Genomic DNA, 21,699 nt, shown 5'->3' with positions numbered 1-21,699 from the left:
TTTAATTCTTTAAAGGAAAAACGCACAGCTTTTACATCACATGGGATCACAAAGGACTACAAACTGTCACACAGAAGAGATAGACAGACCTCCTCAGAGGAGTGCATGCTGGGACAGATCCAGTGGATATCCTCAAGCTTGTGTAACTCAGTGCTGAGACCGTCCACCATAGAGAGAAGATCCTCTTGTAGAGAAGGCTCCAAATTCTGCATACACACACACAATAGAAATCCAACTTTATCATTTTTCAGACTACAGTATTTATGCTCACAAACCAGCCAAATACAGCGATGTCTCTCACCAGTAGTTTTCCCTCCAACAGCATCTTGGTTTCTTGCTGGAGGACTTTACTGCTGTTGACAATGTCTACTGCTGTACTGCGACTCAAACCCTGCAGTGAACACACACATATGCGTGATCACAAGTCAGCTCAGAGTTCAGATTAACCTAGAGACAGTCTCATGCTGTTCAGTGTTAAATACACAGTGTTGTTTAGTTTCTTGCTTTAGTTATTTTTCCATTCACCACTCAATGGACATCCAAGAGAACAGCATGAGCAGCTCAATAAAGGAAATGTTGAAACCTTCAGTTGGAAGAAAGGACCTGCTTTTCTTTCTCAAGCACTCAAAAAACCACTGGAGACTGAAATAAGCACTTGTTAACCTTTAAAGAAGTGCTGAAATTAAGTGGCCCTTATCACATCGCTCATTGCTTCAAGTAATTGTGACCTTGAGATTTGATTTAATGACATCTGTCATGAATGTAAATGTATTTTTAAACATAAATATGTAAATAAAAGTCAACAGATTAACAGTTAATCATGATTTTTCATGTTACATTTTTGTCATTTAATTATGTAATTATTAATCTCAAATTCTGAATTTACTTTAATCCTCTCAAATACTTTGGTTTCTTTTAAAATGTAAAACAGGCTTCTAATTAACATTAGTACCATCTGCAGTGTGTTCCCTATCTGTCACTCACTGACGTTGGTCTTTGATAAAAGGCCAATGAAAATTGGCGAGTGGTATTTGCATGCCACTCCCCCGGACATACGGATATAAAAGGAGCTGGTATGCAACCACTCATTCAGATTTTCTCTTCGGAGCTGAACGGTCATGCTCACTGAGCTGAATTCCCATGACTGTTCATTCACCTCTGCTGGATCTGACGGCGCATTTCAGCGGCTTCTCCCCCCTCTGCACTGGTGCAATGCAGAGAATGCCCCTGGGCGCTTCGGCAGAAATAAGAGTATATTTCTCTAAAAGAGTATATTTCTCTAAAAGAGCAGCACACACGGAACGTCTTTTTAAAGATGTGTCTTTTTAAAGATGCCTTTCCGATTGTGTGTTATTCCTGGTTGTGCTCGTTATCTCTCGCCTTCTGACGGTCACAATCACTGTCTTTCGTGTCTGGGCACTGCTCACGCGGAGACAGCATTCGTGGATGGTCATGTTCTCATTGCGAGGACATGTCCATGGCAACGATGCAGTCGCGGCTCCCCTTCGTAAGAAAGCAAGCCACCCCAGAGGCTCCCCGCCTCAGTCCTTTTACCCACGGGTATGAGGCCAGCGCGGCTAGCACTGGGGGCGATTTGGGGACCCCATTGGCACCGCCTCCCCGCCCCCGTTCCTTTCTTCCTGGAAGTGCATGAAGAGCTGACAAGGTCGTGGGAGGCACTTTTTACTGCCCGGTCCCGATCTTTTCAGCTTCACTGCCCTCACTACCCTTGACGGTGGGCTGGTCAAGGTCTATTCGGCAGTCCCCCGGTGGATAAAGGCACTCGCAGTGCACCTATGCCCGCAGAGTGCCGCCACCTGGTGCGGGTGCCTAAAGCCCCCGTCCAAGTCCTGTAGGTTTACGTCATCTCTGACAGTCAAGGCCTACGGTGCCGCTGGACAAGCCGCCTCCGCCCTGCATGTCATGGCTCTCCTGCAAGTCCGCCAAGGCACTAAAGGAACTGCACGAGGGTAGTTCCGCCCCGGGATTGATGCAGGAACTGCGCTCGGCGACCGACCTCGCTCTCCGAGCAACGGAGGTCACAGTGCGGTCTCTTGGGTGGACGATGTCCACATTAGTGGTCCAGGAGCGCCACCTTTGGCTCAACCTGGTCAAGATGGGTGAGGCCGACAGGACACGATTCCTTGCTGCCCCCATCTCCCAGGCTGGCCTATTCAGTGACACCGTCAAGGACTTTGCCCAGCAGTTCTCGATGGTGGAGCAGTAGACGGAGGCTATCCGGCATATCCTGCTCCGGCACGGCTCAAGATCCCGCACCCCATCTACTCGCCGCCAAGGGCATCCCCCTGCAGTGACTGCACCGGCTCCGCCGCAGCCTGCCCCTTCGGCCCGGCCCCAGCGTGCAGCCCACCGCAGGAAGCAGACGCCACCCGTCTCACGGCCGCCCAGAACCCGTGAAAGGCTTCAAAGCTCCCTTGAGACGGGTGACCCAGGGATGACGAAACCCGCTGCTCTGGAGCTGGTAAGCAGACCTCTCCATCTTTTTGTTACCTTTGCATTTAATTGCGATGCATGCCCAAGTGGCTGCAGTACTCAAGAGTTTAGCAAGCGCGGTTTCTTTGTTCCCTGGGTCACGTATCCGGTGTGCACGGCCGTCATCACGACCACTGTCCACCACTCTATTTGGCAGGTTTGGCGCTCCAGCGGCAGTCTCCCACCCCTGAGCGCCCAGCTGTGACATAAATCCACCCCTGATGTGACAGTCTCTACGGGTCACGAGGACAGGCCTCTTCCTCCCCTGTCCCAGGCTGTTCCGGTGGTGGTCACAAGGAGCCAGGTAAGTGCTTCGATGTCCCTAGACTCAGCACGGCCACGACGTGGTGTGGCACCTCGAGCTCCGCCCCGCCGCGAGGCCCCACGATGTTGTCCCTTTGGTCCCCCTTGCGTGGAACTTGGACGTGTGACCTGCGCTTTCCAATTCGTCGCAATGGCTGGTCCAGACTGTCTGACACGGCTACACGATTCAGTTCGCCAGGTGTCTGCCCAGGTTCAGCGGTGTCCACTTCACCTTAGTGAAGGACGAAAACGCTGCTACCTTGCGCAGAGATCGCTACCCTCCTACGGAAGGGCGCGATAGAACCTGTCCCTCCATCCGAGATGAAGAAGGGGTTTTACAGCCCCTACTTCATCATACCGAAAATAGGCGGTGGGTTGCGGCCAATCTTGGACCTGCGAGTACTGAACCGGGCTTTACACAGACTCCCGTTCAAGATGCTGATGCAAAAACGTATTCTGGCGAGCGTCCGGCATCAAGATTGGTTCGTGGCGGTAGACCTGAAGGACGCGTACTTCCATGTCTCGATCCTTCCTCATCACAGACCCTTCCTGCGGTTTGCATTCGAGGGTCAGGCATATCAGTACAAGGTCCTCCCTTTCGGCCTGTCCCTGTCTCCTCGCATCTTCACGAAGGTCGCAGAGGCAGCCCTTGCCCCGCTAAGGGAGGTGGGCATTTGCATTCTTAACTATCTCAATGACTGGCTAATCTTAGCTCACTCTCGGGACATGTTGTGCGCACACAGGGACTTGGTGCTCTCACACCTCAGCCGACTAGGGCTTTGGAACTGGGAAAAGGGCAAGCTCCTCCCAGTTCAGAGCATCTAATTTCTTGTCTCTTTGACAGCGTGCCTCACGAACAAGCACGCCCAGTCGGTGTTGGTCTGTTTGAAGGTGTTCAAATAGAAACCAGCGGTTCCACTGAAACGTTTTCAGAGGCTCCTGGGGCATATGGCATCCTCAGCGGTGGCCACCCCTCTCGGGTTGATGCATATGAGACCGCTTCAGCACTGGCTTCAGACTCGAGTCCCAAGATGGGCATGGCGCTGCGGGACACATTGCGTGATCATCACGCCGGTCTGTCACCGTCTTCTCAGCCCTTGGACCGACCTCTCGTTTCTACGGGCAGGTGTTCCCCTAGAACTGGTCTCCAGGCACGTCGCGGTCACAATGGACGCCTCCAAAATGGGCTGGGGCGCTGTTTGCAATGGGCACACAGCCGCCGGCTTGTGGACGGGCCCGCGACTGCATTGGCACATCAACTGCCTCAAGTTGTTGGCAATTCTGCTCACCCTGCAGAGGCTTCGGCCGTTGATCCAGGGCAAGCACGTGTTAGTTCAGACAGACAACACGGCAACGGTAGCATATGTGAACTGCCAAGGCGGTCTGCACTCTCGTTGTATGTCACAACTCGCCCGCCATCTCCTCCTCTGGAGTCAGCAGCACTTCAAGTCGCTGCGAGCCACTCACATCCCGGGCAACCTCAACACTACAGCGGATGCACTGTCACAACAGGTTACCCTCAGGGGAGAGTTGAGACTCCACCCTCAGGTGGTCCAGCTGATTTGGAGTCGATTCAGACAGGCACAGGTACACCTGTTTGCCTCCCAAGAATCCTTCCCACTGCCCGCTCTGGTACGCCCTGACCGAGGCCCTGTGCAAGGTCAGGGAGGACGAGAAGCAGGTTGTCCTGGTAGCACCCTACTGGCCCAGATGTGGTTCTCGGACCTCACGCTCCTCACGACAGCCCCCTCTGGTGAATTCCCCTGAGGAAGGACCTTCTTTCTCAAGGACGGGGCACCATCTGGCACCCGCGACCAGACCTCTGGAATCTCCATGTCTGGCCCCTGGACGGGACGTGGAAGACCTAAGTGGTCTACCACCCACGTTGGTAGACAAGATCACTCAGACTAGGGCCCCCTCTATGAGGCGCCTTTATGCCTTTAAGTGCCGTCTGTTTGCAAAGTGGTGTTCTTCCCGACGGGAAGACCCCAAGAGATGCGCAGTCGGATCAGTGCTTTCCTTCCTGCAGGAGAGGTTGGAAGGGAGGCTGTCCCCTTCCACCTTGAAGGTGTACGTTGCCGCCATAGCAGCACACCATGACGCAGTCGACAGTAAGTCCTTAGGGAAGCATGACCTGATCATCAGGTTCCTGAGAGGCGCCAGGAGGCTGAATCCCCCAGACCGTGCCTCGTTCCCTCATCTGACCTCTCTGTAGATATTCAGGGTCTACAAAGAGCCCCCTTTGAGCCTTTGCAGTCAGCCGAGCTTAAGGCACTCTCCTTGAAGACTGCCCTCCTGACTGCACTCACTTCCATCAAGAGGGTAAGAGACCTGCAAGCGTTCTCTGTCAGCGAAACGTGCCTGGAGTTTGGTTCGGGCTACTCTCACGTGATCCTGAGACCCCGACCGGGCTATGTGCCCAAGGTTCCCACGACCCCTTTTAGGGACCAGATGGTAAAGCTGCAAGCGCTGCCCCAGGAGGAGGCAGACCTAGCCCTGTCGTTGCTGTGTCCGGTGCATGCTTTACGCATCTATTTGGATTGCACGCAGAGCTTTAGGATCTCTGAGCAGCTCTTTGTCTGCTCTGGTGCACAGCGGAAAGGAAGCGCTGTCTCCAAGCAGAGGATCGCCCACTGGCTCATTGACGTCATAACTATGGCATATCACGCCCAGGACATGCCGCCCCTGGTAGGGCTACGAGCCCATTCTACCAGGGGTGTAGCGGCCTCCTGGGCCCTGGCCAGGGGTGCCTCTCCAACAGACATTTGCAGAGCAGCAGGATGGGCAACACCCAACACCTTTGCAAGGTTCTACAACCTCCGGGCGGAACCGGTTTTGTCCCAGGTAGTGGCACGCAATACAAGCGGATAAGCCCGGGATAGCCAGCCGGGTGTATCGCTTGCATATAGCATCTTCCACCTCCTTTTGAGCTGAAGACATGCACCATTAATTCCCAATAGTGTTCACAAACTGTTCCCTGGTTGACTTCCTCTGAGCCCTGTGGCAGTCGAGTTTTCGGAGAGACTCGCTACCGGCCCAGTACACGTGCTAACTAAGAGTATTGTTCTGGGGTAGGTGCTCTGCATGTGGCGGTGCCACAACGCTGAACTATCCGCTGAAATGGCCGGACCTTATATCGGCTCCTCAGCATAAAACCTTAATGAGTGGTTGCATACCAGCTCCTTTTATACCCGTATGTCCGGGGGAGTGGCATGCAAATACCACTCGCCAAATTTCATTGGCCTTTTATCAAAGACCAGAGGTGTCTCGGGCTCCCAAGAGTGACCCCTAGTGTTACTACATCGCCACAACGTCTCGTTCCCTCCATCAGGGAATGGAGGTTACACAAGTAACCATGACGTTTCCCTTGTTGAACTTTGATGATAACTAAATCACAGAATTATACATTATAAAATATTTATATAAACTGAAACAATGTCAAATTAGGCAAATGTATTAACCGTTAAATTTCAACACAATTAAACATATTTTAACATAGTTAAACATAGATATTAAAGATATAGATCCTATAAGTTAAACACTTAATTTTGACAGCTCATTACATAAACACACACACACATACAGAAATCTGATATATGGCCATTTATGAATTTATCCAGTATTGAAAGTTATAGTCCATATATGTGGGCATTTATGTTCATATTTCCAATTCCATAATTTTTTTGTGACATATATTATAAATAGGGTCAGTAGTTAAGGGGGCTCAGGGAAAATATGCCACCAAAAGAGACACAAATGCCCTTACAATTCAACATGTGGGGGCAAAAACTGCCCCTGCAATTATGAATTATTCTGTTTTTGTATATGTAACATCTGATATAGTTCTTAATACAGTATTCTATTATTATCCACTTATATTTACAGTATATATATATAATCATGCTATATGGCCCTAAATCAGCAGTGCTGTGATTGCCTATGGCCATTGCCTATGGTGATTGCCTATAGCACAGCAGTGCTGATTTAGGGCCATATCGCACTCTTGCTCATGTGATATTGCACTGAGATCACATTTTTCCCCCATTCTGATGGTTGATGTGAACTTTAACTGAAGCTCCTGACCTGTATCTGCATGATTTTATGCACTGCACTGCTGCCACATGATTGGCTAATTAGATAATCACATGGATGATTGTTGGTGCCAGACAGGCTGGTTTGAGTATTTCTGTAACTGCTGATCTCCTGGAATTTTCACACACAACAGTCTCTAGAATTTACTCCGAATGGTGCCAAAAACAGAAAATATCCAGTGAGCGGAAGTTCTGTGAACGGAAATACCTTGTTGACGAGAGAGGTCAACAGAGAATGGCCAGACTGGTTCAAACTGACAAAGTCTGCGGTAACTCAGATAACCGCTCTGTACAATTGTGGTGAGAAGAATATCATCTCAGAATGCTATGCTGAGATGCGGGTTGGTGCTGTTTTGGCGGCACGAGGAGGACCTACACAATATTAGGCAGGTGGTTTTAATGTTGTGGTTGATCGGTTTGTATACACACACTATATATACAGTGCATTCATAAAGTAAATCAGACCCCTTCATTTTTTTCACATTTTGTTATGTTGAAGCCTTATACTAAAATGCTTAAAATTATTTTTTAATTTTTTTCACATCAATAGGATTGTGTCGAGGCACAGATCTGGGTAAGGCTACAAAACATTTGGCTGCATTGAAAGTTACCAAGAGCACAGCGGCCTCCATAATTCTTAAATGGAAGAAGTTTGGAACAACTAGGACTCTTCCTAGAGCCAAACTGAGCAATCGGGGGAGAATGGCCTTGGTAAGAGAGGTGACCAAGAACCTGATGGTCAATCTGGTTGAGCTCCAGAGATCATGTGTGGAGATGGGAGAAACTTGCAGAAAGACAACCATCTCTGCAACACTCCACCGATATGGGCTGCATTTCCCAATAACGATTGATCTCAGCGGTTAAGAGCGTTTTCTATGAGCAATTTTACGAACGTTCGTTATTTTTAACTAGCGTTTTCCAAAACAGCACTTAATGTGAACGTGTGAGGACACGCTTTAAGTGCTACTTAAGAGAGTCGCTGTCCACGTGACAGTGCTGAAATGTGACCATATAGAGCTGCTCATCATTGTAAATTTATTATATTTGTGCATAACTTTACAACTTGTAATTTACCTCGCTAAAATTTTTTAAATTTTTTTTCTTAAATATTTGACTTAATTAACTGCATATTAATATTTTGTGCAGAACGATCTTTTACAAAATCTGCTTCCATAATCACATTTGTAATATTTTGTTTTCACAAATTCCTCTCGATTTAAAAGCTTCCAGGATTAGTGAAGACAGCAGAGGCCCTGTGTATGATCCTGCTAATTACAAGCATTCATTGAATATTATTCCGTGTTATCCGTGAAGCGCAAAATAAGAAGACGTTTGGAAGATGTGCTTTATGGACATTCACCAATAAAGTGAAGGTTTGCTCTTTACTCCCAAAAGTGATAAAGGTGACAGAAATGCTGCATGTGTGGTGCGACACAACTTGCAGTGCTCAATCTATTCATCCATTTAGACTATCTATTCTATGTATTCATAATAATAATAATAATAATAATAATAATAATTATTATTATTATTAGACTTGTCTGTTAAAATAAAAATAAATAAAATACATGTATCCTGATATTAAAGTCTCTGCATAAAGTGTAGCTATTGGTATTTAAATTGTATAAAGTGTAATTTTGCAATTGTCCTGCAGGTGTCTGCATAAATCTGTGTCCTCACGATGCTCTTAGCGCTATGATTACTCCAGAGCACTCTTTAATCTATGAGCATTTTCAAGAACTACTTAATTTACGGTGCTTTTGGGAAACGGCCGCAAAACTAAGATGAATCGTAAGTTGGATTCTATGATCTAATTAAGCTTACGATTCTTTTGGGAAATGAGGCCCTGGGCTTTATGGCAGAGTGGCCAGACAGAAGCCTCGTGCAAGACACATGAAAGCCCGCTTGGAATTAGCAAAAAAACACCTAAATGACTCTCAGACTGTGAGAAACTAGATTCTCTGGTCAGATGAAATGAAGATTGAACTTTTTGGCCTCAATTCCAAGCGTCATGTCTGGAGGAAACCAGGCACCGCTCATCACCTGCGCAATACCATCCCAACAGTGAAGCATGGTGGTAAATATGATTGATATAATTTTAAGGGTAAGAGGTAATAGATTCTCAATATTGAGCCAATTAATTAATTGATCAAATTGAAGTATATAACAAACAGATAAAACTGTTTGTTTTAGATGGTTAGAAAAAAAGCCCTCATAAAGGCACAAAATGCCCCTAAAGATCGAATCTAGGGAGCGAATATTGCCCCTTAATGTAAAAGTTAATTTCTGACACTGATTACAAAGCACAAGTGCAAACATGAAGTGGAGAACTTGGTTTTTCACATATACAATTGAATGTGTCCATACAAATGATTTGTAAGAATTTATAAAAATATATGACACATACTTTATGTGTGTAATTGGGAAAATACATGTATGTTGTATATGACAACCATTTTTGTAATATTTTGAAATATTTGTTGCATTTATGTATAAGTATGTAACATATTTGTCATATCAGTGAAAACAACATACATGTTCATTTTATAAAGTATACAGAATGTGATTATTAACATGCATTGCCAGATCAGATTTCTATATGGTTTCTGTATTTTACATTCAGAGGTTGTGAGTCTGAAGGATAAAGATTTTTTTGTTACCTCAGGGCTGGAGGGTTTGGAGGGGAAGGCTTCACTCAGCACCACAGCACTGGCATTCACAGCATGAGCCAACTCCTGCTCCACCACCTTATGAGTCTTCGCCACCTCCCGGATCCTACAAAACATCATTACTACTACCAAATTCAGCAGCAACATACACCAGGTCACAACTATGTCAGCTTTTGATACAAGAGAAAAACAAAGATCATAAAGTTAATTTTAATTATTAAGAGTAATTAATAAGTGTCACAGAAGTTACATTAATGGGGGCAGTGTCTCACTAAACAGCATACAGTTCATTTATTTGCCCTCAAAATAGTTACTTTATGAGATTTTTCATGTGAAAATGAAAATTCTGTCTTCATTTACTGTATTTACTCTCAAGTTGTTCCAAAACCATATGACTGATATTCTTTCGTGGAACAAAACAACAGCCTTAGTCACCATTTACTTTTTATAGTATGTAAAAATGATGTAATGAAAGTGAATGACGACTGAGACTAACATAAAATCTGCTTAAAATCTCATTTTGTGTTTCAAGCAAGAAAGTCATATGGGTTTGGAAAAACATTAAAAAGAGAAGTATCCTTTTCATCCTTTCTTTCAAACATATGCATGATGTTACATTCCTCTTGGATTAGAAACAACTTTTGTTCTGGTACACACAGACACACCTGTTGATGAGCATTTCAGTCACTAAGCCAAGTTGTTGGACCTGAGTGCATTCCTCTTCCGTCAGATACTCCATGGACTGCTGGGAGTTCAGTCGAGGGCGGGCGGGCCGGCTGTCACCTTTCCGCTTGTCTTCCCATGATTTCAGTGTGCTCTCGAAATTCTAATGTCAAAGAAAAACATGATGTTGACAGAATGTAGAATCTCTGTGCACTGAAATTTGTCAATTTTGATGAAGGCACATTCATCAAAGAGCACCCCTGCTGAAACAACTATGAATTTCCCAGCGGGTCCAGACTGCTGGTTTGGTGCTGGTCTAGCTGGAGGATAAGAATAGTCATGCTGTTAACTAGGAAAACTGAGCTGATAAAGCTGGTTATAGAAGTCTTAATAATTAAGCTTGTTAAGAAGGCCAAAGGGGACACCAGCAGACCATGCAAAGAAAAAGCATCCAGACAGTAAAATATGCGGGTGAACAGTGACGCTGGTCTGTTCAGTAGGGATATTTGCAAAGATATTTAAAGAAGGTAAAATGAGCACACACACACACACACACACACACACACACACACACACACACACACACTGACCCGATCTCTGGTGAGCATCTGCGCTCGGTTCTTATGGATGATTTCGACAATGCCAGGTGGCTGAATCCAGGCCTCTCCGTCCACCTGCACTGGTACACCTTCATCACCAAGGATGGTGATCTTCACTTGCCGACACTGAGGAGAGAGCCAATATCAAACCACACGTGAACAGAGTTGATTGTGTTTTGGTGTGTTTGCGGGACACCCTCAATTGAAAATAAATAAATAAATAAATAAAATCTAAATATAATATAATGCTTTTTTTAATTTCCAAAAATAGAAAAAGTTTTCTTTAAGGGGGAGGGTTATGGTGTGTGAAAAGCAACAGACGTCTATGGTATGTCATTATTTAGATAGCTAAGTGTGTAATGTGTGTTTTTGTGTGTGTGTGTGTGTGTGTGCGCAGACCTGGGCGATGCGGTGATGCTGTAGGTTGATGACTCGAGACATGGCCATCTGCATGCTGCCAAACACAGCCACCACCTCCAGCTTCTTATCATCAAATGACGGTGCCCCAAAATTCTACATAATCAAACAAAATTGGAGAAATTAATCATAATATCCACCACTGAACTACATTCACATCATCCATTTACACAACTCTTTACAAATCTATATTTTAAGATGCAATTCTGATAAACATGTTTAGGATGTCTTATCTGGGCCAGATGTCTCAGATGGTTGTGAAATCAAATCAAGACATTCCTCTCCCCTTCAGTTTTACAGGAATTAGTTTGTTAAAAATGTTATGCCTTAAAAGGGCAAAAATGAATCACAGAAAAATAAAAATTCTCTCATCATTTACTCTCCCTCATGACATCCCAGATGTGTATGACTTTTTCTTCTGCAGAACACAAAGATTTTTAGAATATTTTCATCTCTGTTGGTCCATACAAAGCAAGTGAGTGGTGACCAAAATTCTGAAGATCCAAAAAGCACATAAAGGAAAAAAAGTAATCCATATGACTCCAGTGGTTAAATCCACATCTTCAGAAGTGATATGATAAATGTGGGTGAGAAACAGATCAATAATTAAGTCCTTTTTCATTTAAATCTCCACCTTTGACCAGCTCCGACCAGTAGGTGGTGATATACAAGAAGAATGACCAAAAACCAAAAGGAGAAGAATGTGGAAGTTAAAGTGTAGATTTATAGTAAAAAATTACTTAAAGGGTTAGTTCAGCCAAAAATGACAATTCTCTCATCATTTACTCACTCTCATGCCATGCCAGATATGTATGACTTTCTTTCATCTGCTGAATACAAACGAAGATTTTTAGAAGAATATTTCAACTCTGTAGGTCCATTCTATGCAAGTGAATGGGTGCCAACATTTTGAAGATTCAAAATCCACAAAAGAGCAACATTAAAGTTCTCCAGATGACTGGTGGTTAAATCCATACTTTCTGAAGCGGAATGATAGGTGTGGGTGAGAAACAGATACATTTTTAAGTCTTTTCCTTCACTTTCTCCTTTTGTTTTTGACGATTCACATTCTTTGTGCATATCGCCCCCTACTGGGCAGGGAGGAGAATTTATAAGACAAAATTACTTAAATATTGATCTGTTTCTAACCCACACCTATCATATCGTGTCTGAATGCATGGATTTAACCACTGGAGTCATATGGATTACTTTTATGCTTCCTTTATGTGGATTCTGGAGCTTCAAATGTTTGGCACCCATTCACTTGCATTGTATGGACCTACAGAGCTGAAATATCTTTCTAAAAATCTTCATTTTAGTTCTGCAGAAGAATGAAAGTCATACACATCTTGGATGGCAAGGGGGTGAGTAAATTATGACAGAAATTTCATTTTTGGGTGAACTATCCCTTTACATATTGATCTGTTTCTCACGCACACCTATCATATCATTTCAGAAGACAAGGATTAAACCACTGGAGTCTTATGGATTACTTTTATGCTGCCCTCATGTGCTTTTTGGAGCTTCAAAGTTCAGGCCACAATTCAATTGCATTGTATGGATATACAGAGCTGAGATATTCTTCAAAAAATCTTCATTTGTGTTTAGCAGAAGAAAAAAAGTCACACACATCTGGGATGGCATGAGTAAATGAATAAATAATGAGAGAATTTTCATTTTGGGTGAACTATCCCTTTAATCAGATCAGCAAATGCCAGGTCTAAATGTGATCTACTGTAATAAATGTACTGTTCAGTGTTCAAATATTGCAAACAGTGTGCACCACATTACTGTTTTAACATGATATCAGTGTGACGAGGAGGAGGGTGTGGCCGGGCCATGAGGATGCACACCCGGCGCTGAATTGTCCTAATCAGCCGGCAGGGGGATAAAGACGAGCAGGAGGTGCCAGTTCAAGAGAGGGAGACAGACGCAGCTGCTGGGTGTGTGCCTGTCTGTGTGTTTACATGTTATGTTTCAGTTTCTTTATACCATTAAAAGTTTACGTTGACTGCTCAGCTGGTTCCCGCCTCCTCCTTTCCCTTAAGCAGAGACTTTACCCGTTACAATCATATAATGTATATTTCATTTATTACTTTTTATTATACTGTATACTGCCCACTGATACTTCCAATTGTACAACCTCAACATGTTTTGCACTACCTTCATTTATATGGGGATTTGTTCCCCACACCTGTTTACACCTTTCCCATGGCTCCTTGTTTATAACTTGTCACACAGACAAAGTTTGTTGAAATTGAAAATTTATGATGAAAGGATATTGATGGATTGATAACTGGTTGTGGAAGTAGTAAAAATGTATTTTGAAAGCAGTATTTGCATCAAGAATCTCAACCCTGGGGGCATGATTTATTGACATCTCAGAATATCTACTGTAGGAGATGTACTGAAGATAAATGTATTGTGCAGATTCCTGTGTACAACTCTGAGCTGTTTGTGCAGCCTGTTAAACTTAACTGCCTGTTAGAACTAAAGTTTGAAGTTCTGCACCAGACTAAGCTGAGCTTCATTGATGGATGTACTCACATTGTCCTCTTTGGTGCCACCCCAGAAATTAATGCCTCCTGCATAGCTGGGGATGTTCAGAACAGCAAGACCCTGAAGACTCGGCAAAGACATGGGCACTCCATCACACTGCAGCCGGACAGAAAGAGAGACAACGGTTACATTATTTACAGCTTCTCAGAACAATGTTTGGACACAAAAACATGAGCTCTTATAAAAATGAAATTAAATGTTCATACATGCATGCACACACAAACACACAGTGGTAGGGGATCAGTTGTAGTGTGTGTTGTTAAGTGAGCGGTGAAAAGCATGTTTCCTAACTCCATTAAGGTTACAAGAGGGTGAAATGCAATTCAGACCACATGTCAGCATTTCAATTTCTCTCTTGCTCTCTGTCACATGCTCATACCTCTAGCTGGACTCTTTGTTCCAGGTTCTTGTAGGTTTTCTGCACCAGTTCTTTGGTCCCTAGTACTCCGTACCACATCATGTTTTTAGTGCGACTGCTGTTGAGCATACAAGATTTCACATTCAGTTTCAGACAACATTTTTTAAACAGCATTAGGACTAAGAGAAAAATCATAAGGTTTCTAGAACAAAAATATCATAAGTGCAACTAGTAACACCGCCTTTCTGAAGTACTGGTAATGTTATTTCTTTTTTACATTGCTAAATAACAGTTTCTACCCTACCTGCACTTTTTTGGGTGTTCGTCTCTCTTGTTGTTGAACTCTAGAGATATTTTGGCGTCTAGCCCGATGCCAAAATAGTTATTCATTACACACTTTTCTGTGCACTGCCTGTGGACACAAGAGACAAGCAGAATTTATGCATATGAACTATGGCAAAATGATACATTCAAAATTGTCACAAAGGGACTGAATTAGTTCAATGTAACAAGGTGCAAAATGAGCAGCATAGTGCTTTGGTAGTGAAAGCACTTGTCATGATCAAAATATTTACAGTGACAATGAAAAACAAATTTACATTATAATTAATGTATATATGCAATAATGTTCATAAACATCTATAAATGTGTAAATAATGCTATTATTCTGAAATTTGCTACATTAGTGACATATAGGCAATGTTTCCAAATCTATTGTGCTGCACACCTAGACAGAATTTCTGAACGTTATATACTGTACACATTTGAATGTTCAAACATAATTGCTGTCTAAGTAAGCAGTTCACAAGATTTTGAAGCACAGTAATAGTGTGTATTGTATGCAATGATAATCTCTGAGAATCAGTGAATCAAGTCATCTTAAGGACTCAATATGAAAACTGATTTATGTCTACTGAGGCTTTGATACGACACCAAATCATGCTTTATAGAGGTTGGAGAGTGGTACAGCAAATACACTCTGTATTTCACTGTCAACATGGCTTTAGTGCTACTGGGACGTATTTACTGCTCTTCTCTGGAGAAAGATAAGAGCTCAATCATGTGTGTGTGTGTGTGTGTGTGTGTGTGTGTGTGTGTGTGTGTGTGTGTATGTGTGTGTGTGTGTGTGCACGGCCTTACACAGACTCTTCAGAGAATAGCACAGTGCTGAAGCTCTCTGACTTCTCCAGTAAAATAGGGGTTGTGGTGGTGGTTGGGCTCAATGCATTTTGACCTTTCAATTAATTGAAGGAAAAAAAGAGAGACAAAGAGAGGTGAATTAGCAATTGTCCAATTCTAGTAAACAAAACTGAAAATCAAATTACTAAAAAAGCATTGTGTTTGAATTTTGACAATGCACAGTGATCTTGAGTATTCGGATCTTAACAAGCTCTTTCATTTATAGCTGCAAATCCTGTATTGAAACACTTCAATTAATTCTTCTCATGTTTTAATTCTTTTCATATTTTCAAAAATATTGAATCAACTAAATTACAAAACCCTCTGTGTGTATCAAATATGATACACAAGGTTTGACGGCTCCTGTTTCTCTCTCTGTTCAAGCTGAAAAGCCCCCCCCCCCCAAAAAAAAACTTATGGTATGTAGGTTTCACATTCTTATGGCACCATCTAGTGGTTATTTGTGAAAAAAGTGGTTTAAATATTTATACCAATCTATTTAAAATGGTGGCGGAATTAAGTGAGAAGTGACTCTTATGTTGGGATAAATGACAGCTTATTTTAATAAAGTAAAAGTAACAGTAATGATTACATTGTTACTGATATTTTAAAATGAGTATTTGCTGAATATAAGCAACTTGTGCTTGGTTAAAATTTTGTATATTATTGTATTGAAAAAGGCAGTTGAAATTACATGTATCAACTATGATACAACAGGTTTTTGAGGTATATTTCTCAATCACCATTCCATTCATGCCCACTATAAAAAAATTTTTTAAAATACAAAGCACAGAGCTTTGAAAATTCTGACATATACTTAATATATTTAAATATTATATGATATTTCTAAAGTAATATTTTGGTGTATTTTTATATATGCAGCCTGCTTTGTCATTATAAATATCTCATTATTTTACATTACAAGCTATGATGATGTCATCTTACCATAAGTTCCTGACACCCAGCGAAAAAAGTTTTACAATTTCTCTTTTTTTAAATGCCAATATAGTGTTTGATGCAAAAAATTCATATGATTATAATTATTGAAAAAATTATATTTTATTAATATTGTATTTGATGTGCTGAATTGAACTGTGATAAAGTTTAATCTATATTTATAGACCAAGGAGAGGAAGCTGTTGTGGCCAAACTCTCAAACATTTGGTCTGAAAAGGGCTGAAAAGCCCAGGGAGTCCTCTGATAATACCTCAAGATTTACAACTGTAGCATGTATGGGCTAAGAAAAACTTAAATAAAAAATGTCCTATACATAAATTAATTGCTAAAAAAAGATTTCCTTTTATAGTTTGTCTAGTAGTGGTGCTAAAACAGTGTATGTAAAAAAAAGTATGTTCATATGTCAGGCTTTACAGGGTTAAACAAAGAAAAATGCTGTTTTTATAAGCATTCAGTCCCCACATTTTACATTCTCTACAAATTATTCTATTTGCAGAGCCAACTTTTGCAGTCATTACATCTGCACCAGTACTTCAGGTTGTTCAGGATATGAATTGGATGACTCTTGTTTCCAGCAATTTTCAAATAGTGCCAGAGATTATTGATTAGATTGAGACTGGGGCATTGACCTTATCCACTGTAGGACATTCACCTGCTTTCATTATCCTTCTGAAAGAACTTACTCCCAATGTTTTTAGGCAAACAAACAGATTCTCTTGCAGTATTTCCCTCTATTTTGCACAATTTATCCCTGCTGTTGAAAAGCAGCCCCATATCATGATGCCAACCACACTATACTTCACTGCTGTTTTTGAGATTTACATGACACATTATTTTGATCTCGATCTTATCTGACAACAAAATCTTTTCCAAATTGTAGCTGGGTTACATTTAGCCTTTAGAATGCTATTTCATCTTTTAGTTTCCACAGCTGTCCTTCAGATTTAAAACCTGAATAATGGTCCAGGGAATTTTCCAGGGAATGTGGTGGGTGTAATGATTCACAGAGAGCAAGGCAACTGTGCAATCACTAAGAAATAATTTTTCATTTGTTTGCATAATACAAAGCAAAATTCAAATAATTTAGATGCTTAGAAATGAAATATCACATAAAACTAAACTTCAATGAAGGATATGTAATTTAGTGAAATTATGACCAAGGATCAAATTACTTTTGCCAGGCACTAGATATGAGCATTTATTGTAGTATGAGCTGTCACTCACGTGGCTCCCCCTCCTTGAGGTCCTCACTGCTGCCTCTTTTGATTGATGAGGAGGATGACATCCTCTGAACCTGGGTGTGTCTGTTCTGCTCATCCACCACTGAGGAGAGAGTAGGGGCGGGTCAGACAGTGACTCCATTTCATTAAATAGTGAATGAAAGGTTCCAGAAACAATTCTTAACATTTTTGTCTATTTAAATACAGTCAAGGTAAAATGCATTTAAAAAATATATATATATATTCTTGATATTCAGAGCAGGGGCTTTGTTTCTGTTGATTATATTAGGAAATACTTTTGATTTTTATCTAATTCTGCACTGACCCAAAATCGAATTACTTTCCATTCAAGGAGTAAAAAGCTCTTGCATTTAGTGCACATTATATAATGCACTCATATAAAGTGAAGAATGACCTTTTTCTGCCTGGTCTATGATTTGTCGAAGTGCTTTCTTCAGGCTGTTGGCTCTCAGCATGAGCTGCTCTCTTGATCTGAAGGATCTGGACTGATCGGTGTCACTCTCCTCTGGTGACACAGACCCAGAGGGTACTAACTGGGCATTGGCATCTTCGCTTAAAGCCTTTACCAGAGAGTCCAGCTTCTCATTCAGCATGGCACACTGAAGACACACACAAAAAAGTGATGTTGGTTTCTTTGTGAGTTTACTTTCCTGGTCTATGAAGGATAGGACACACTGTTCATTTGACTGTTTCTTTAACTGTTTATTCAACTTTTCATTGATTGTTTATTGAACTGTTCATCTGGCTATCTGACTTTATTTTACTGTTATTTTTTGATAATCTATCTGTATTTAACTGTTCCTTTTGTCTTGAGTGTTTGTCTGCTGTTAGCTGATCTGATTCCTGTTGATTGCTATACACGTGTACCCTTTGACAACAGCATGACATACCCCAACAAATTCAGTAACATTAAGCTTTAGTCTCTATAGTCAGAGGAATATGGTTTGTATTTATAGAATCATAGTGTCATTAATCCAGCCTACTTATGCTCAGAGCACCTATTATACAATTTCTCACAAAAACACAAACAGACACATAAAAACTTACACAAGCTTCCAGCACACACACAACTTTACCTTTTTTGCCATAGCATCAGCTTCCTCCTTGTTCTCTGTGGCTCGTTCATAAGCTTTGCCGACCTCTGCCACAAAATCATTGACCGTCCCACACAGAAACCTGTAGACAGAGACAGAAAGGGGTAGATAAAATTGAAAGATTGAAAATGATTGACATGTTTCATGAGTTGTTTGTGAAAGTATGCTAACATACAATACACATAGCACTCACAATACATTCACACACATAAAGTTTATACTCACTTAGCAGATGATATGACATCACTGTGTTTGTCGGAGTCCAGGATTTTGGTCAAATGAGTGGCAACAGAATCAGCATATTGTGTAATCTGGATTTTAAATACCAGTTTTAAGAGAAAACTCTTTAAGATCAAGTTCAAACAATATTCAAATCATAAAAGGTTCTACTTCAGCAGTATTCACATTAGCTATGAATTAACTCTTGATAGACTGGTCAGTTTTAAATATTGATTATTTATATGTATGTACGTTGTATTTTAAGATCACCTGTAAGGGGCAGTCTGATGAGTCCTCCTCCTTTACGATCACTGGGGTGTGTTTGGTGGGCACTTCATAGGTCATCACACTCCATCTTACATCACACACACACACACACACACATACACATTTAGTAACAGAAAGAGAAGATTACAGAGAATATTAATTTACTCATCCACCACTCCTCTTTCTCTCATGTCACCTGTCCAGCATCTTGGTTGTAGCTCTCTCCAGTTTTTCCAGTATCTGCAACAACTGGGCATCATCATCACAGAGCCCGCCCCAGCCCAGTACACGTGCCAGGTCATTTCCAGTGCCTAGCGGCAAAACACCCAGCTGACACTGTTAGACACACAACACAACAAAAATGTACATCAAGAGCCAAGGACAACACAAAATCAATATAGACACCATTTACTGTTAATAGATGTTCCTGACCTTATTGTGCATGACTGATCAGTGCATGTCATTCTAGAAAGATATTTTACTTTCAACAAAACGTAAGAACATTTTCTGCCTCTAAAATGGCTTATAGCATATAATAACGTATAAACCAATAATATCATAGAATCTTTCCCCCATCCCCAAATCTGTCCAAACAAATACCTTTGGATAAAATCAAGTGCCGTCTTACATTAATTCCCACTGAATATTCAGAATAATGAGAAAATAAATTCCAGATGTTAAATGTGTTGTGAATGCTGTTTCATGTCATTGTTTACAGATACATTGCAGCAAATGACATCATGCAAGTATGTGCTGAATTGTTTTGTTGGGTTGTTGTTATGAAGCAATTATATTTTTGGATGTTCTGACCTGTTTGTGCAGGCTGAGCTTGTCCAGTTCAGACAAAACCCATCCCACGCTCCCATCACCACCACACACCAGGGTACGGAAAGTCTCAAACTTCTGGAAGAGACGTAGCCTGTACACACACACAAACATAAAAATAAATAAATAAATACATTTAATAAAATAAATAATAAATAAATAAAAATACATTTGTGTGAAAACGTCCTGGTTACTTGCGTAACCTCCGTTCCCTGATGGAGGGAACGAGACGTTGTGGCGATGTAGTGACACTAGGGGTCACTCTTGGGAGCCCGAAACCCCTCTGGTCTTTGATAAAAGGCCAATGAATATTGGCGAGTGGTATTTGCATGCCACTCCCCCGGACATACAGGTATAAAAGGAGCTGGTATGCAACCACTCATTCAGGTTTTATGCTGATGAGCCGAGACAAGGTCCGGCCATTTCAGTGGGTAGTTCAGCATTGTGGCAGGAGGGACACAATGTCTCATTCCCTCTGTCAGGGAATGGAGGTTGCGCAAGTAACCAGGACATTGTGTCGATGTAGTGACACTAGGGGTCCCTATACAAAAGAGGATGAACTGTGTTATGCGAACTGTCTGTGTGTGATGGGCAGACGACTGTGTGCCTCGTAGCCAGCGCACCAGGCCGACACGTAACCTCCCCCAACATAGTTATGAGTGTCGAACGGCCCTTTGGGGACAAGTCGACTACCCAAAAGATAGAGACAGTCTAACCCAGTCGTGGACACTTTTCCCCTTCTTTTTTCCACTCCCTAAAAAACAAGGGGGATTATCCGACTGGGCCGCCAGGTCTAGTCGGGGGGTGTCCCTCCCAAGGGGAGGACACCGCGGAGACCATATCTCACCCAAAGAGAGTGGGGGATATTTAAGTGGAAAAATACATCACATGGTCTTGCCAACCATGTGGAGAGTCTCATGGTAGATCCTACCCAATGGGGGAGGAGTTACTTCAAACTGTGGCAGAGGGGGTTCTGCCCAAGGAAGATGCAGTTTGTCAACAGGGAAACGAATTAGCGTAAGATATACATTGCATGGGGTTACCTTACAGGGAACCGCCACATGCGGAGCACCTACCCCAGAACAGGGCTCTTAGTTAGCACGTGTACTGGGCCGGCAGTGAGTCTCTTCGAAAACTTGACTGCCACAGGGCTCGGAGGAAGTCAACCAGGGAACATAGTTTGTGAACACTACTTGGAATTAATGGTGCATATCTTCAACTCAGAGGATGTGAAAGGTGCTATGTGCAAGTGATACATCCGGCCGGCTATCCCGGGCTTATCCGCTTGTATTGCGTGCCACTACCTGGGATGAAACCGGTTTCACCCGGAGGTTGTACAACCTTGCAAAGGTGTTGGGTGTTGCCCATCCCGCTGCTCTGCAAATGTCTGTTAGAGAGGCACCCCTGGCCAGGGCCCAGGAGGCCGCTACATCCCTGGTAGAATGGGCTTGTAGCCCTACCAGGGGCGGCACGTCCTGGGCGTGATATGCCATAGCTATGGCGTCAATAAGCCAGTGGGCGATCCTCTGCTTGGAGACAGCGCTGTGCACCAAAGCAGACAAAGAGCTGCTCAGAGATCCTAAAGCGCTGCATGCGATCCAAATAGATGCTTAAGGCGCACACTGGACACAGCAACGACAGGGTTGGGTCTGCCTCCTCCTGGGGCAGCGATCGCAGGTTCACCACCTGGTCCCTAAAAGGGGCCGTAGGAACCTTGGGCACATAGCCCGGTTGGGGTCTCAAGATCACGTGAGAGTAGCCCGGA

At 42.7% G+C, this 21,699-nt stretch overlaps 1 protein-coding gene across 4 annotated transcripts in view; it reads right to left on the bottom strand.

The window, feature by feature from the left end:
- LOC127440773 (diacylglycerol kinase delta-like) overlaps positions 1–21,699 on the bottom strand; it is a 114,807-nt gene that overhangs the window by 4,834 nt on the left and 88,274 nt on the right. For all 4 annotated transcript variants that reach the window (XM_051697667.1, XM_051697674.1, XM_051697648.1 and 1 more), the window contains 17 exons: positions 19,920–20,028; positions 19,306–19,445; positions 19,113–19,197; positions 18,849–18,934; positions 18,606–18,705; positions 17,924–18,128; positions 17,513–17,611; positions 15,293–15,386; positions 14,457–14,564; positions 14,174–14,270; positions 13,783–13,890; positions 11,218–11,331; positions 10,810–10,944; positions 10,222–10,382; positions 9,548–9,662; positions 302–391; positions 90–206 (listed from right to left, as the gene is read on the bottom strand). In XM_051697667.1, the coding sequence (XP_051553627.1) occupies positions 90–206; positions 302–391; positions 9,548–9,662; positions 10,222–10,382; positions 10,810–10,944; positions 11,218–11,331; positions 13,783–13,890; positions 14,174–14,270; positions 14,457–14,564; positions 15,293–15,386; positions 17,513–17,611; positions 17,924–18,128; positions 18,606–18,705; positions 18,849–18,934; positions 19,113–19,197; positions 19,306–19,445; positions 19,920–20,028 (1,963 nt within the window). The remainder of the gene's footprint in view (positions 1–89; positions 207–301; positions 392–9,547; positions 9,663–10,221; positions 10,383–10,809; positions 10,945–11,217; positions 11,332–13,782; positions 13,891–14,173; positions 14,271–14,456; positions 14,565–15,292; positions 15,387–17,512; positions 17,612–17,923; positions 18,129–18,605; positions 18,706–18,848; positions 18,935–19,112; positions 19,198–19,305; positions 19,446–19,919; positions 20,029–21,699) is intronic.

Source organism: Myxocyprinus asiaticus, chromosome 1 (genome assembly GCF_019703515.2).
Source record: "Myxocyprinus asiaticus isolate MX2 ecotype Aquarium Trade chromosome 1, UBuf_Myxa_2, whole genome shotgun sequence".
Classification (NCBI taxonomy): Eukaryota; Metazoa; Chordata; class Actinopteri; order Cypriniformes; family Catostomidae; genus Myxocyprinus; species Myxocyprinus asiaticus.
Note: the sequence above shows the minus strand (reverse complement) of the source record. Positions and strands in the feature narration are given on the sequence as shown.